Below are 15,458 nucleotides of genomic sequence, written 5' to 3' on the forward strand. Positions count from 1 at the left end.
CGCTACAGTATAAAAACCTAAACATGGTTTGACTTTCTTTCCTCTTCTTCCTCTTCCTCTTCTTCCTCTTCCTCTTCTCTCTCTTCATTCCCTCATATCCCTATAAAATATACTATATACCCAAAGTTGTACTAAAGGTTATACTAAAGCTATACTAAAAGCTGTTTAGAGGAAGAGGTTAACTGCCTCCCCCTGAGGATCTTATCAGCTATATCACAGACAGTTATTTAAAAAGTATACCCAAGACAATATTCAATATACGGCGGCCTCATACGACTGCATGCCTTATCCGTGGCCGACAGATGCAGACCGAGACCCCTCCAGTACACTCAATTAAAATGAAATATGGCTTCCTCACAAGAGGCACTTTTCAGCCTCGAAGCAGTGCTATTTCACAAAATATTTAGCTACATAATATTTCACGGATTATATAGTGTCCATCACAGCTATAATACTTGTTGATGTGCATCTTAGAGGAGTCTAGAAGTTCAATACGTTCTACCTCTCTCGTTGACGCAAAGTAGTAGATACCAGTACGTTTCTCCTTTGACTTGACTACCACGGGTATCTACTCACTGTTACATTCATCTAGGCATTACTTTGCTCAGACAAGTCTTACATCAAATGCCTTTCCTTCATCCCAACGGCAGCAGGTTACGGCTCATACACGCAGGCATAGGCCTGCAATACGCTACTGACGACCTACACTCGTGGTCCCGTTGGCTTTAACCTGCACTATGCATGTGCGGCGGCGGTATTTATGGAGCTGGCAGATAATATAAACACTGTGCTGTTGGCATCTGCTGAGTACATTAACGAACTCATACATGATACTTCCCGGGCTATGCTGGGGTTCTCGTTCATCTCTTGAACATACTCAACGTATCGCCTTTCTATTACACTCGCTTCTATGACTTGAACCCTTCGAACTCGTGAGACTCGGAAACTCCCTTCGACAACGGGAAATTTTGCCAAACCTGCCTGCGGCTCTACCCTAATAATGTTGACAACCCAGTACATGGAGGTGTGCCTACAAGACAACATACCATCCTGGCTGATGACATGGGTCTTGGGAGGATAATTGAGATCCTAACCACGATCCTGAAAGCATCCCAGAGAGGGTTTCAGGAGGAGGAAGGGCCATTTGTGCGACCAGGCGCCACTCTTCTATGCATCCCATCCCAGACTACCATCGTATGGTGGTCTGATGCTCAGCAATACTTTAAATCAAGCCTGCGAATGTTTTTTGTGGGTAGATCTTACCAGTGGACACTTCTGCGCTGGCTCCTGCTCCGCAAGTATCCCTACAGACATTTCCGTTCCAAGATACCAGGACAGTGCTTGACAGTTTTCCATAGCACCAAGCGTACGTTATCTTGCACGTTGTTTCGAATACAAGATGGCCTGTGTTGAGGTTTTTGCCTATCTTCGACACTGGTGTGATCCATCTAATCGAGGGTTCAAATATTGATAGCCCAAGTGATACTATGTTGGAATACTCCACTTTAGCTACGACTCGCACTCATTACCCAAGGATAACTTGGGGCATTAGGCCTTTTTGTCCCTTGTGGTCCAACATACTATCAGCCTTGCAGCTGGTCTGCTTAGATGCGCAAACCAAAATTCGAACCCGTTGATTTTATAACTTCCACTGACCATATCTACATAATCAACTCGTCCAATGCTTTTCTCCGGATCTACAACCTCCCGGTGACACGAGCCCTGCTCCCTTACTTCACCACTATACGCTCGACCCACCTTCTGGAAGGCTACTGGAGCTGCACTGCGCTATTGCCCGTATCTTGGAACTCAGCGCTGCGGAGACAAATATCGACCGCATCATCCGGGGCATGGCAGAGGTCTGGGTTCGGAGCGATGGCTCAGTTGAGCTTTGAAAGATTGTTGGGATGAAGCTAGGGGGTGGTTGGATGGTTAACAGATGAGGTCCCGTTAGCTGCGGTGACTCGGCTAATGTTAAAAAGAGCTAACTAATCAGGCAAAAATGCAAGTCCCAAAGATGAGATAGGCGCCCTGAAAATCCAGCCACAACATTGGCTGCTGACTCTTCCCAACCCTTTCCAGCTCACTGGCGTCATGCCGTGGAGTTTACCCTTTCTAGAAAGATGTCTGTAAGCACCGCAAACTATCCAAACCAGTGTGCCCTGTGATTGGCCTCTTAACTCCATCAATCCACATAAACCCGTAGTTATCTAATAGGATTCTACCTAACCTATAACTCTAGTTAAATATCCTATCTCTTCGCCTACTAAGAGGTTTATGTCATTTAGATCACCATGGCATAGTGCGCAGCAAAACTCGCTGCTAAGAGGAGATCTAGAGGCCAGATTGGCGGTAATGTAAGCAACACCAGACAGTCTTTCAATAACGTAGACAAATAATGAGTTATCAGCTAACTATACCCCTATATATCTGGGTCTTGGCTGCCAATTTGCAATAACTACAAGCTTCTAACTAGTTAGTTAACCAATTTGATGCCTGGCATGAGAATAACCATCAATCCGTTGAGAAACACCACCCAAATTCCTTGCCGGACACAGTGTCTTTGGCAGCAGGTGAATCTTCGGCAAGTGGTTCCTCAGCAAGCGGTTCCTCGGCAAGCAATTCTTCAGCAGGCAGTTCCTCAGCAAGCAGTTCTTCAGCAGTTGGGGACTCCTCAGCAGCGGCATGTTCTAGAGCAAAAACAGCCATTAGTATTGCTTCCATATATCGGGCATGTATTTATAAAAGCTTTAGTTACCTGCTCCAGTTCCATTTACCCGCTTAACGTTGGGTCGAAGGGAGGATAGTCGAGAAGAGTATATATCAACAACCATCTTAAAGACAGCCTTGTCAAAATCTTTGTTCTCCCCAAAAAGATCGTAAAACTCTTCACTTTTGAAAACATTCTCATCTCGTTCATATTCTATCGAGAGTCTTGTGTTGATATACCAAGGGAGCCATGCCTCGCCTTTAGGAAGCTTTGAAAAAATGCTTCTTGCCCCGTGTAGTATGTCGAAGATAGACGAAGACTCACTAAATTGCTTGATATTTACTTTGGCAAGTGTTTCAAGGCCTGTCAATCCATATATTTTGGCTGCACAGTATGCTTGAATGCTCCTTTGCATCTCCTTGGTTATATTCAAACCATCCATAGGCTCAGCTCCTAGCGTTTCATATTTGCCAGTATACAGGAAATGGATGATAGTGTGGCCGATATCCTCTTCAACGTCTGGTAGTGTTAATTCCACGCCAATTGATCGGTAATCCAGTAGCTCGTGTACCCGCAGAAAATCCTCCTGAATACTATATTCTTTGGACCCTATTGTGAGTAAGATTACCCGACTTTGATATGGGCTACAAAAGTCAGTGGTACTGAACTCGTTAATGACACCATAACTAAGTAATCAACTTACGACAACTGTGGCTGGTTGTAGTCGATTATTGGAGGCTCTACGATGGCTGCTGTTTCCTCAGCCATGTTGACGACTTTGTTAGAGCTAGCTTTTTTCTTCTTCTTCGCCATCGCTCGGGTTTTCTCCCAGAATATGGAAGGAAGATGGGAATCTGTAATTATTTGTACTTTTGGGAGATGCGGAGAGGAATGCAGGAGTGAGTTGTTCATCCAGCAATGCAGATACCTAAACGAGTCTCGTTGAACTAACTACCAATCAGATGGCACCAAGATGTAGGGCGAGTTATCCATGGCAGCAAACCGATAGCTGATTTTTTTTATAATAAGGCATCACTGCAAAAAGTGTGGCAATGATCATGAAGAAGTAAAGTCTTTTGTGTATTTGTATGTACAGGAGAGCTTGCCTGTCATTCCTGAGTTGCTATTTAACTAGTTAGTTACCGCGAAACTCTCGAAGAGACTTGTCCCCACTGTGAACTAACTAACTTAGATCGCTATCAAAAATGGGCCCACTAAGCAAATATTGCTCAATTATTCGCCATTTAGGCGGAGATTTCAATCAATATAGTCGGTTTTAGTTAAGGAATGAGGAATATGCTTAATTTTGGCTTCCGCACGGCTAAATGACCGAAACTCCTCATGTAAATTTACTCACAAGTAACTTTTGTCCTAGAATGGCCTGTCAAAAGACTACGCCCTTTACCACGTACTAAAAACTTCCATGAACTATATTACTATGGAATACGTCGAGGGAAAGACTCTAGATACAGAATGGAAATCATTATCAGATCGAGAAAAAGAGGGTATTGTTTCAACCCTCAAGCAATATTTCATAGAGCTACGCAAACTTCTCTCGCCAGGTTACTTCGGCTCCCTGGGTAGACGCCGTATGCCAGGTGGAATGATTTGGACCCCTGAGCCAACCCCTGAAATAAACGGGCCGTTCGAAAACGAGGCTGACCTGAACGAGGCATAGGCACTCAAGTACGTCGCCGAATCGGAGTATCGATCAGCATTCAGGGCAGAGTTTTACCATCGCGCCCTATCAAGTGTGTTTCGGGGCCATGAATCGAAATTCACACATTGGAACTTTCAACGGAAAACGTGATCATTAGGGGCCGTCCGTACAACTATTTTAGCAAAGATGGCACCGGTCTGGGAGATGAGAAGACGTATGAGGTCACACTCATCGACTGGGAGACATCGAGATGGTACCCAAGCTACTGGGAGTATTTCATGGCAGCATTAGCTACACGGTGGGAAGATGATTGGGTGCCTGGTTAGTTCGTACGATAGAGCTGTTTGATGTTGAGTTCCCAAGGCTACAAATGTTGTATTTGGAACTGTGGTCATAATATCAATACGTATAACTATTGTGACATGTATGTTTTTACTAAGTAACTAGTTAGTTAGCTAACGGTTAGGTACTATCATCTCGCACCATACGAAGTTTATATTGAAATCAGGAGAGCCTTATATTATGCAATGATACTATTAAATCTACGGAGTATAGAGTAGTCTATTATCAGGTAACTACCACACTAGAAATTCCCTAACTTTAACTCTGTAGTAAACAGAACTAAATCTTCGTCAGAGTATATGTTGCTCTATATACACATATCCTCAGTCCTTAGATGGCCGATTCTTATTGATATCTTCCAAAATTGTAGCAGCACCCGCCTTTAACATTCGTGCAGCTAATTCTTGTCCCAGGACAGTAGCCTCATCTTTGGTATGCACCGCCGCATTAATACTGTCTTCAACACATTGAGAACCGTCAAGGCTAACAACTATTGCTCTCATCTCCAGGATCGGATCAGCGGCCTCTCCTTCATCAAGCCACTCTGTTTCAACACCAATTGGAACGCTGCAGCCACCCTCGAGCGTACGCATTAGAGCACGCTCGGCAAGACATGCAAGACTTGACTTGTGGTCTACTAGCTGATCTAGCAGATGTAGGATTTTAGTGTCACCCTTCCGGACCTCGAGGCCGAGTGCACCTTGACCAATAGCATGTAGAATCCCCCCATCCTTAGAGCCTAGCCGTTGGCTAATACGATAACCAAGCCCAATACGTTCAAGCCCACAAGCTGACATTACTATGCAGGTATACTCGCTCTGAGGATCATCGAGCTTTGCTAAGCGAGTTTCAACGTTACCGCGTATATTTGTAAAACGTAGACTAGGGAATAAACGGTGAAGCTGAGCAGAGCGACGTACTGAAGAGGTGCCAATAATAGCACCTTCAGGTAGTGTTTGTAAGCTTGTATATGGTAGGCCAGCCTTCACAATTAGAGCATCACGCGGATCATCACGGAGAGGGATGGCAGCCAAGTCACAGCTATCCGGGAGGTTTGTGGGCATATCTGACTGAAAGTTAGACAGGCAATCTCATATGGCTGTATATTCTTTATATTTCGCTTTAAATAGAAGGTAACATTTTTAGAGCACTCGCCTTTGAGACAATGTACGATAACGTCTAGTTTGCCAGAAGTAAGCAATTCCTCTAGCTCTGTTGTCCATAGATTCTTTGCGCCGAAATTATAGAGAGCACTATTTTGATCCTTATCTCCAAGGGTATGGAGTGCTTCAATCTCAAAAGTGTGGTCTGGTGCAATCTTCTGCAGCTGATCTTGGACGCCCTTAGCCTGGACAATGGCAAGATTGGATCTTCGGGTTCCAATTCGCAATGGCATGTTAGCAACGGAGGTATCTGCCATAACTAATGAAGAAGTACTATTGAGAATAGTTAGTGTTTGACCTTCGCCGGACCTTAATGCCTTATTTAACTCACAGATGGAGGGGCAATCAAGGCTATTGAGCAGTTTTGGAGGGTCTGTAAGAGGTAACTCTGCCACGGTTTAGACCAGATGGCCTCAAGGAGTTGATTAATGCGGGGGTTCCTAGACTCTTAACTAGTTAGCTAGTTAGTTAATGATGGCTCTAAAGACGTCTCTTGAGCTCTAGGATTTGCCGTGGGCTGATGCTGACTATTTGGAATATACTAAGTTACATGTCCTGGTTCAGTAACTCGGGGTTAACTAGTTAAATAACTAGTTAGCTCTATCAGGTTAGTGGCTGCAGAGATTTTACCAGGGGGATCTGGGGGTCCCATTCTCGCAAGCTGGTAGCATCAAGGGACTGGGCCACATCTGTCATTTCGGGCTTTCGGCGGGGTACTCCGTAGATACATCTATTAGTTAACTACATACGGTACTTATAGTTATATTCTACACATTGGTCGAAGCTGCTTCGTTACCTCTTCTGCTTCCCTGCTTCCGGACTCCAATGCACCCTCCATATATCCCTTCCATTCCATGGCAGTCTCGGTGCCAGCAAAGTGAATGTGCCCAAAGGGCTCCGTGAGGCAGCTACCAACCTTCGCCAGTACCCCTGGTGGTGTGTAGGGGCATGGGCAACCCAGGCTCCACTCCTCAGACGACCACTGCTGTTCGATGTACTCTGCTGGCTGAAGGGCGTCGGTGCTGCCAAAGAGCTTGGCTAGCTGGACCAGGGCGGCCCTTTGTCTCCCAGGGGCGCTCAGTCGTGACCATTCTTCCCCTGGAGCACCAGCGATGAAGCTGGTAAGGCGAAACAAGGATATGGAGTCTTCACTTGTATCTCGCGTCGCTGCTGCGGGGCCACAGAAGGATTGGGATGCTCCGCTGAGGCCGTTCTCTCTCCACCATGGCCGGCTGTATGTCACCAGGACCTTGGTATAATAACCCAGCCTTGTTGAACGAGCAAGGAGCGCCTTTCTAGGAGGCAGCGTTGGCACAAACGTCAACTTCTGATAAAGCGGAGTTGAGAAGGCTAAAATGACCTTTTGCCCACGGAATATGCGACCATCAACGCTAAACACCTCTACGCCATGCTCGTTCTGCGCGATTGACGTTACAGCAGTATTCAGCTTTACGCTGTTAGCTGGCAACGATTGCGCAAGACCCTCAGAGATAGATTGTGTTCCTGTAATATCAGTTAGTGCGAAGATCTACGGAGTATCGTATGGAGCATGCATTGACCTGTCTTGATGGTAACGTATTTGCCCTGCATTTTGGCCGACCTCATCTTCATGAGTCCACCCTGACTCTTGCAGTAGACGAAAAAATATGCTGCACTTAGCTCGCTAGGCTCGCAGCCTAGCATGACCCGTGTCCATACAGCAACGTTAGCCAGCGTGACGAGGCTGCCACTACGACTGCAAACAAATTCCTCGAGGGTCACTTCATCATGAGGGCAGCCGTCAAGCTTTTCAAGGTCTAGTGCACTATACTCTTCCTCGAACATTTCCTTCATTCGTTTAATCACTTCCGCTTCGCCATCTGGGAGCTGTGGTGTTATTAGCTCAGGGCTCCTGCCAGGGGGGCTTGCAACTTACCACAGCTTGTTCACCGTAAGCATGTCTAATCATCTCATGATTGAAGCTTTCCAAGATGGAATCGCCCTGTACATTGACATCGTTAAACTCAAGTCCCAGTTTCTCCGCGAGCTGGTACACTCGTGGCTGTGTCGTTTGGTTAAGCCACTCTCCACCCAAGTCTGCAACTCCGACACCGTTTCTATGTTCATGGGAAACACTCCAAGTCTTTCCACCGACGCGGGACCGGGCCTCGAGAACAACTGTCGTGATTCCAGTCTCCCTGAGTGAATGTGCGGCTTGCAGGCCAGATAACCCAGCCCCAACAATAATGACCTCAGCTGTGTGTTGCATAGTTCAGAAGATATTTGACCTGAGGCCTTGTACGCAGCCAGAAAACAGGTTTCAAGGACATGCTAGCTCTCTGGCATCCGTTATTAACACCTAATTACTTTTTGATCTGGAAATGCATCGTGCCATACGGAAACACCGCATGTCGTGGAATAACGTACGCAAGACTTTGACATGCAAAGGATGTTCTGGCCCACTTTCTAGCTTCGGAATCTCCGAACTGGCAACATATTCACAGCAATACCCTTAAGCCCCGAGATCTGAACGGAAAATCCTTACTTGGGCTTGTTGAAGACCCCGAAGCTGGCCCCCGTTGAGACTGTCCTAGTAACCAACTGTGCTTTCCATACCCTTGTCAATACCTTAAAATATCTCATATCCGTGCCTAGTGAGATGGTTAGCATGGATGGTATTCATTCTGGAGCATGAGCCTTGTAGAATCGGCGATATACCGGCTAGCTGAGAATGAGATCATCGATTGCTCCCTGACTATGACACAGTACAAAAAGCTCCTGCTATCCGGGTCTGGCCCCTTGAGCTCCAAGCGGAGAATTACTTGCCTAGCCTCTCTATTAGCTAAATATGCCGGCATCAGTACCAGATTGTGTGCCTTCAGGCGTTGCTGACCGCTCTCAGTGGCCACGAGATGGCACTGCCAGTATTGGCAGCCAGCTCAAAAGCGGGTACAACCATGCAGTGTCCGCCATGTGGCAGTCTGAGAAGCTCTTACACAAGGTGATTGCCTTTCTTCTCACCTGAGTTTACATAGACGATGAGTAACCTGATTGTATGCTGACAATTGCCAGTCCATGTTTATCTACCCCGTTTTCTTGTCCGCCGACCCAGAGATGGAAGAGCCGATCACCAGTCTTCCAAACCAGCACAGGAGAGGAATCAACAAGCTAATCCCATTTCTCGAAACCCTTGTCGCCAAGGGACTCCATTCAATCCTGCTGTTTGGCTCACCTCCGAGCACTGATTTGAAAGATGGCTCTGGCTCCCTAGCGGACGATATTAGAGGCCCTATCTTACCCGCAATCCCACTTATTCGCGAGGCGTTTCCTGACCTATACATCGTCGCTGATGTTAGTCTTTGCGAGTACACGGATCACGGCCATTGTGCCGTGCTCTTTAAGGACGGCACGGTTGATAACGAGGCTTCTGTTGCCCGTATCTCGGATATTGCGCTTTCTTTCGCCCAGGCCGGTGTGCACTGTGTAGCTCCTTCAGACATGAGCGACGGCCGCATCCGTGCTATCAAACTAAAGCTTATCAGTGCCCGTCTCGAAAGCAAAGTAGCAGTTATGTCGTACGCAGCCAAGTATGCTAGCTGCCTTTACGGGCCATTCCGTGAGGCCGCGGCATCCACGCCTCGCTTTGGAGATCGCAAACGCTATCTATTGCCGCCCCCTGCACGGGGACTCGCTCGAAAGGCGATGACACGCGATTTGCGAGAAGGTGCTGATATGATTATGGTGAAACCTGCGTACCCAGATATTATCAGTGATGGCAAAGAACTTTCTGAGGTGCCCGTTGTTGCCATGCAGGTCTCGGGCGAGTTTGCTATGGTGCATGCTGCGGCTGCAGCAGGGGTTTTCGATTTAAAGGAGATGGCTTTTGAAACTTCAGAAATCATTGTGCGTGCTGGTGCTGATGCTATCGTCAGCTACTTTACTCCAGAATTCCTCGACTGGCTATCTTGACCCGAGTCCGAGTGTGTCTGGAGGGGGCCTTGACTTCTTGTACAACCTCAGGGATTAAGGAGAAGAATAGAACAGCTTTTAAATATATTACGGATACTAAATAAATCAAACCTTGTGCTGTGATGTCTCTGGAGGCTATGTAACGTAATAAACATGCAATGCTGGCCACTGCCGTAACGATAACAGTTAGAGTAGGTAACGAAATCAACTTCTTTCACCCAGTTCGGAACCTACCCGGGTACAAGCAGAGTTACGCGACTAGTTACAGCCTCTGCAAGATATAGTGGAGGAAGAAGACACCTTTTCACCCAAATAACAAATAAATAACCATAGGAGGGAGTAGTATAGCAATAATAGCAATAGAAATGAATAGTACTTAAAAAAACACAGACTAGAATAACAAGGTATCCGGAAGTTGTACTGAAACTAGGGGAGGAATGTGTGGCTTATGAGCGGCCCCGACGGCCAGGCTAAGCTGCTCGTCCGTCCAAAGCTGCTTTACTACTGAAGCATTCTCTCTCCACGCGCCTGCTCGTTGCCAGTCTGATGCTTTGCGCAAGTTCAGGCGCTCCCATATTTCTACCAACGCCCTGACAAAAGCATCTTGCTGGGCTGGGCTGTGACTGGCTGTGGGATTTACGCGAAGTCGCTCCATCCCAACCGCAACCGATGGGCTATTGATGGGCTGAACGTAGATGTCATATTCTTCGAACAAGATATCGGCGACACGGCGAGTGAGCTCAGCATCGCCAACCATGACAGGTACCAGGTGTGATCGGTTCGGTAGTACGGGGAGATCAAACTGCGCCATCTTCTGTTTCACAGCGGCGACGTTTCGCTGCAGTGCAATCCTCCCTTCAATGTTATGCAGCTGGTATTGGATGGCGGCGTGCGCGCCTGCTACGACGGCCGGCGACTGAGACGTCGAGAAGATGAACGCCCTGGAAACAGAGCGGACCATATCTATTAGATATTTGGAGCCCGCAATATAACCGCCCATTGTGCCGAGGCCTTTACTGGTACCTCCACTGATAACGTTTATGCGGTCGACCGTGGTTCTCCCGTCACATAGATTGGACTGGTGGGCGACAAAATCCAAGTGTTCCCCGACGCCAGCTCCGCGAGGGCCATAGAGACCAATCGCATGCGCCTCATCCATAAATGTCATTGCCCCGTACCTTTCAGCAAGGTCACAGATCTCAGCAATAGGAGCAATCGTGCCTTACATTAGTTAGTTAGGAAATCAGCAAGGAACCTGACTAGTGGAAAGTCAAGGGTAGGGGTACACACCACACATGGAATATACCGATTCAAACACGATAATCTTGGGCACTTCTCTGGGATACTGTGCTAGCAAGCTCTCTAAGCTGCTCAAGTTATTATGCTTCCAGATATGACGCTTGGCCTTGGAATGCCGGATACCCTCGATCATAGATGCATGATTTAACTCGTCTGAGAAGATGACACAGCCAGGTATTTGGGAACCTAAGGTCGAGAGCGCTGTCTCGTTGGCAGTAAATCCGGAGCTAAAATAGAGGGCTGCCGGCTTTTTATGCAGTTCTGCAAGGCTCGCTTCCAAGGCTTCCATCAGAGGACTATGTCCAGCGATGTTTCGTGATCCCCCGGCATTCGCCCCATATGTGTTCAACGCGTTTTGCATAGCTGCTAATACAGCGGAATTGCTACCCATTGCCAACTGTGTAAAACGTTAGGCTCGTCTCTAGGGCACACAGTTTTATGGTACGTACATAGTCATTGGAACACCAGACGTTGACTTTTTTCCCGGTTGTGGCGCATTGTGCAAAGGGAAATTCGTTATGCAGACGTGAAATGCTGCGAAAATAGCGGTATGACTTATCCTCCTTCTTTTTCTCTATTATGGACTGATAAAAGTCCTCATACGCGAATGTTCTTGGCTCAGCGGGTAGATCTGGATCTGGAAGAATAGCACGCGCGACAACGCCTGTCCTGAAGTCAGAAACCATATCTGGATATCGTGTAAAGCGGCTTTTATTTTATAACTACTTACCGTAGCAGCATCGTTGCCCCGTTGACAAGGCTTGGGCTCGCCGTGCAAACCGTTTGTGAAATGCCTGTAAGGTCATGGTCAATAAGTTTTACTTCAACCAGTACGAGTGCCGTTCTCATGGAGTCGACGCTTGAAGGCGAGAAACATTATCGATCCGTTTTGCCAGGGTAAACTCTGCAATAAAAGAGAAATTGGATTCGTGACTACTGTTCTATTTCCACTTGCTCTTCAAGCAATCACCTGTTGATGTGGATGGTGACAGTATACATCCTCTGTTGACCCGGGACCCGAAGGACTTGACTGCATACTGACAGCGCTGACCCTGGCTCTGCGTGTTGTCCCCTTTCGCTTTAAGCCCGAACGGAGGCTCTTGTCACGTTCAAGCTTAAGCCTCGGAAGTCAGATACATCATACCGCTCTTACCCCAGTGATTAACTCTATAACTAACTAGTTAAGGTTCTTACCGGGACGGGCCGTCGGAGTTTCCGTCATCCCTGTCAGACCGACACGGAGGATGCCAAGGCCCGTGTAACTAACTACGGGAAACGGCCCTAGCTAAGAGGCGGCCCCGAAGGTCAATTCACAGAGAGTGGAATCTTAGGGGGTAGCCTCTTATTTGCTCTTTTTTTCCTTTGGTTACGTCTTATTTTTCCTCGCTAAAAAGCTTTGGTGGAATTGCTCAGAGCGCAGTTGACAATCGTTTCCTTGTTCTAGTGCCTTAGGTTCCTGAGTGGTCATCGGCAACTGTGCCTTTCTACCAGTTAACGCATCCAAAAATCATCCCGACTCCAAAAACGATGACCAACTCTATGAGAAATGAAAGGATGAAGGACGCGGGTGAGGAAACCGAAATTCTGGATCACCAACTTACGGGTATACCAACAGGTAAACAAACTCCAAGCATCTTTAGTTTTGCCACACCTCTTGATTTCGCAACTATATTTATTAGCTGTATTGCTGCGATTATTGCTGGGGGCCTCAATCCTCTTTTGACGGTATGTTTCGGGTCCCATTCTGCAGTTCGCTGCCTGTCGCTCTAACACTGAACTAGGTCTTATATGGACGGCTTGTTGGCTCTTTCAATGCATTTCAAAATGGCACAATATCTCCTTCGACACTCAGATATGATATCTCGACTTTCACGTTATACTTCGTGTACCTTGCAATTGGGATGTTCGCCTCTACATATATCACCACGATCGGATTCTACTACACGGGAGAGCGAATTACCAGAGCTTTGAGGAAAACGTACCTTAAATCCATTATGCGACAAAACATTGCTTATTTTGACACTTTGGGTGTTGGGGAGCTTACAACTCACATTACTTCCGATATTTCCCTGATTCAAGAGGGCCTGACCGGGAATCTTTCTGTCAGCTTAACCGCCGCTGCCACCTTTATCTCTGCATTTGTCATTACGTTTGTTGAATATTGGAAACTTGCGCTCATTCTTACCTCTACCATTGTGGTGCTTACCCTCATTGGCACAATGAGTGTTGCATTGCCTATCAAATGGACTAAGGAGTCACTCGCATGCTATAGCCGCAGTGCAAATGTTGCAGAGGAAGCAATAAGCTCTATTAGGCATGTCACAGCATTTGGAATCCAAGAAAGTATGGTTAAGCGATATGATACCTATCTCAAACTTGCGGAGCGGCCAGCTCTCAAGGCCGGTATGATTACTGCAATCATGATTGGAGCAGTTAACGCAGTTCCTTATCTTAGCTATGGATTGTCATTTTGGGAAGGATCTCGGCTACTTGTTGATGGGGAAATGACAGTTTCAGGCATTACAACATCAACTCTAGCTATTGTTATTGGCGCTTGGGCCGTTGGAAGAGTAGCTCCAAATGTAAAGAGTTTTGTTTCTAGTATTGCCAGCGCTGCTGCAATTTTAGAACTCATCGCACGACAGTCACCACAGGATCCATTCTCTGAAAAAGGCTTACGCCTCGAAAAAAACATACTTGACATTACGTTCCGGAACATATCCCTAATCTACCCATCCCGACGCGAAGTTACTGTTCTAAAAGACTTCGATCTGGTGATTCCGGCATCCAAAACCACGGCAATTGTCGGGTCATCTGGGTGTGGAAAGAGTAGCATAATTGGGCTTATTGAGAGATTCTACCTACCAACAAAAGGAGAGATATGTATGTGAGCTTTCTGCGAGTGAAATACCAGCATACGCTAATGTATATGTTTCAAGTGTTTGGCAGCCACAATATAAATACGCTCAATTTGAAATGGCTGCGCAGTCAGATAGCTCTGGTCGGGCAAGAGCCAATACTGTTCAACACGACAATATTTGAGAATATCATCTATGGCTTGGGAGAAAAAGGTGGCTCTTTAGGGAGCGCGGAGCTCAAAACTTTGGTGGAAGAAGCGTCTAGAAAAGCAAACGCACATGACTTCATTTTAAGCCTACCCGAAGGCTATCAAACGGAAGTTGGCGAAAAGGGAACTCAGCTATCAGGAGGTCAAAAACAGAGGATTTGCATTGCACGAGCACTTATCAGAGACCCTCAGATTTTACTCCTTGACGAAGCCACATCTGCTCTGGATGTGGGAGCAGAACGAGCAGTCCAAAAGGCCTTGTTAATAGCCGCAAAGGGCAGGACTACTCTGGTCATTGCTCATAGACTCTCCACTATTCGAGATGCAGACAATATTGTTGTGATGTCAGATGGTCACATTATCGAGCAAGGAACCCATAATGAGTTGATGTCAAAGCAGGGTCACTATGCAGAACTTGTGGGAAAACAACAAAACTCTAACCAGGCCGTTGAAAACAAACCTACCACTGATATTAGTGGCACAGAGTTTGACCTTGAGGTATCTTCGGAGAAGAACAGCGTCTCCGACCACCCTCCGGACGAAAAAATTGAGAGTGTCTCTTTCAACTTATCGCAAAGTCGGTCAAACACTGCTTCATTGGAATCCACTCAAAAACTGAAGTCCTCGTTTTCCTGGAGCAAAATGTCAATTGCTCTAAAATTTATTGCAAAGCTAAGTGGGCCGGAAATTATACCCATCTTTGTTGCAACAGTTCTGGCTATCCTCGCAGGGCTGAGTGTTCCTGGGTACGTTATTCAATTAATTAATTCAAAGGTTGATACAAAGACAAGCTAATAGTTATTATGTCATAGCCAATCTATAATCTTTGCCAAATTAATCGAGGCATTGTCTTTGACTTCTGCTCGTGCGCTGCGGGACGGAGTGGACTTTTGGGCGTTGATGTATTTGGTGCTAGGATTGAGTATTTTTGCAGTTTGGCTGGGCCACGGCATCATCTTTGCCCACACCACAGAGAAACTTACCCATCGTGCACGGCAGCAGACTTTCCGCCATATCCTCCGCCAGAACATTGCGTTCTTTGTTGAAGAGCAGAACTCAATTGGAGCCCTAACGTCCCTTCTGTCATCAGCACCCACGGACCTAAGCGGGCTAAGCGGTCCAGTGTTAGGGGCAATCTTAACATTCCTTGCAACTATCCTGGGAGGAATTGCACTTTCACTAGCTATAGGATGGAATTGGCCCTTGTTTGCACTTCGACCATACCATTTGTAGCGGGCTTTGGTTGGTGCGACTAGCAATGTTGACATT

The 15,458-nt window shown here is 46.7% G+C and overlaps 6 protein-coding genes across 6 annotated transcripts; 2 read left to right on the plus strand and 4 right to left on the minus strand.

The window, feature by feature from the left end:
* Positions 1-2,514: 2,514 nt before the first annotated feature.
* MGYG_05781 (hypothetical protein) lies at positions 2,515-3,478 on the minus strand (the record flags this gene model as incomplete). Its single annotated transcript, XM_003173145.1, has 3 exons — positions 2,515-2,690; positions 2,759-3,354; positions 3,414-3,478. The coding sequence occupies 3 exons, from the start codon at positions 3,476-3,478 to the stop codon at positions 2,515-2,517; spliced, it is 837 nt and encodes a 278-aa protein (XP_003173193.1).
* Positions 3,479-4,035: 557 nt separating this feature from the next.
* Positions 4,036-4,764, plus strand: MGYG_05782 (hypothetical protein; the record flags this gene model as incomplete). The annotated part of the gene is made up of 3 exons (XM_003173146.1): positions 4,036-4,053; positions 4,086-4,354; positions 4,389-4,764. The coding sequence occupies 3 exons, from the start codon at positions 4,036-4,038 to the stop codon at positions 4,525-4,527; spliced, it is 426 nt and encodes a 141-aa protein (XP_003173194.1). The 3' UTR covers positions 4,528-4,764.
* A 271-nt stretch (positions 4,765-5,035) lies between these two features.
* On the minus strand, positions 5,036-6,132 carry MGYG_05783 (porphobilinogen deaminase; the record flags this gene model as incomplete). Its single annotated transcript, XM_003173147.1, has 2 exons — positions 5,036-5,782; positions 5,851-6,132. The coding sequence occupies 2 exons, from the start codon at positions 6,130-6,132 to the stop codon at positions 5,036-5,038; spliced, it is 1,029 nt and encodes a 342-aa protein (XP_003173195.1).
* A 503-nt stretch (positions 6,133-6,635) lies between these two features.
* MGYG_05784 (amine oxidase) lies at positions 6,636-8,123 on the minus strand (the record flags this gene model as incomplete). Its single annotated transcript, XM_003173148.1, has 3 exons — positions 6,636-7,378; positions 7,435-7,741; positions 7,791-8,123. The coding sequence occupies 3 exons, from the start codon at positions 8,121-8,123 to the stop codon at positions 6,636-6,638; spliced, it is 1,383 nt and encodes a 460-aa protein (XP_003173196.1).
* Positions 8,124-8,702: 579 nt separating this feature from the next.
* On the plus strand, positions 8,703-9,823 carry MGYG_05785 (delta-aminolevulinic acid dehydratase; the record flags this gene model as incomplete). Its single annotated transcript, XM_003173149.1, has 2 exons — positions 8,703-8,855; positions 8,927-9,823. 2 exons carry the CDS (start codon positions 8,703-8,705, stop codon positions 9,821-9,823), a joined length of 1,050 nt encoding a protein of 349 aa, XP_003173197.1.
* A 391-nt stretch (positions 9,824-10,214) lies between these two features.
* MGYG_05786 (5-aminolevulinate synthase) lies at positions 10,215-11,928 on the minus strand (the record flags this gene model as incomplete). The annotated part of the gene is made up of 4 exons (XM_003173150.1): positions 10,215-11,044; positions 11,114-11,519; positions 11,572-11,786; positions 11,853-11,928. 4 exons carry the CDS (start codon positions 11,926-11,928, stop codon positions 10,215-10,217), a joined length of 1,527 nt encoding a protein of 508 aa, XP_003173198.1.
* Between the last annotated feature and the right edge of the window lie 3,530 nt (positions 11,929-15,458).

This window comes from Nannizzia gypsea, genomic scaffold (assembly GCF_000150975.2).
Source record: "Nannizzia gypsea CBS 118893 supercont1.4 genomic scaffold, whole genome shotgun sequence".
Lineage (NCBI taxonomy): Eukaryota > Fungi > Ascomycota > Eurotiomycetes > Onygenales > Arthrodermataceae > Nannizzia > Nannizzia gypsea.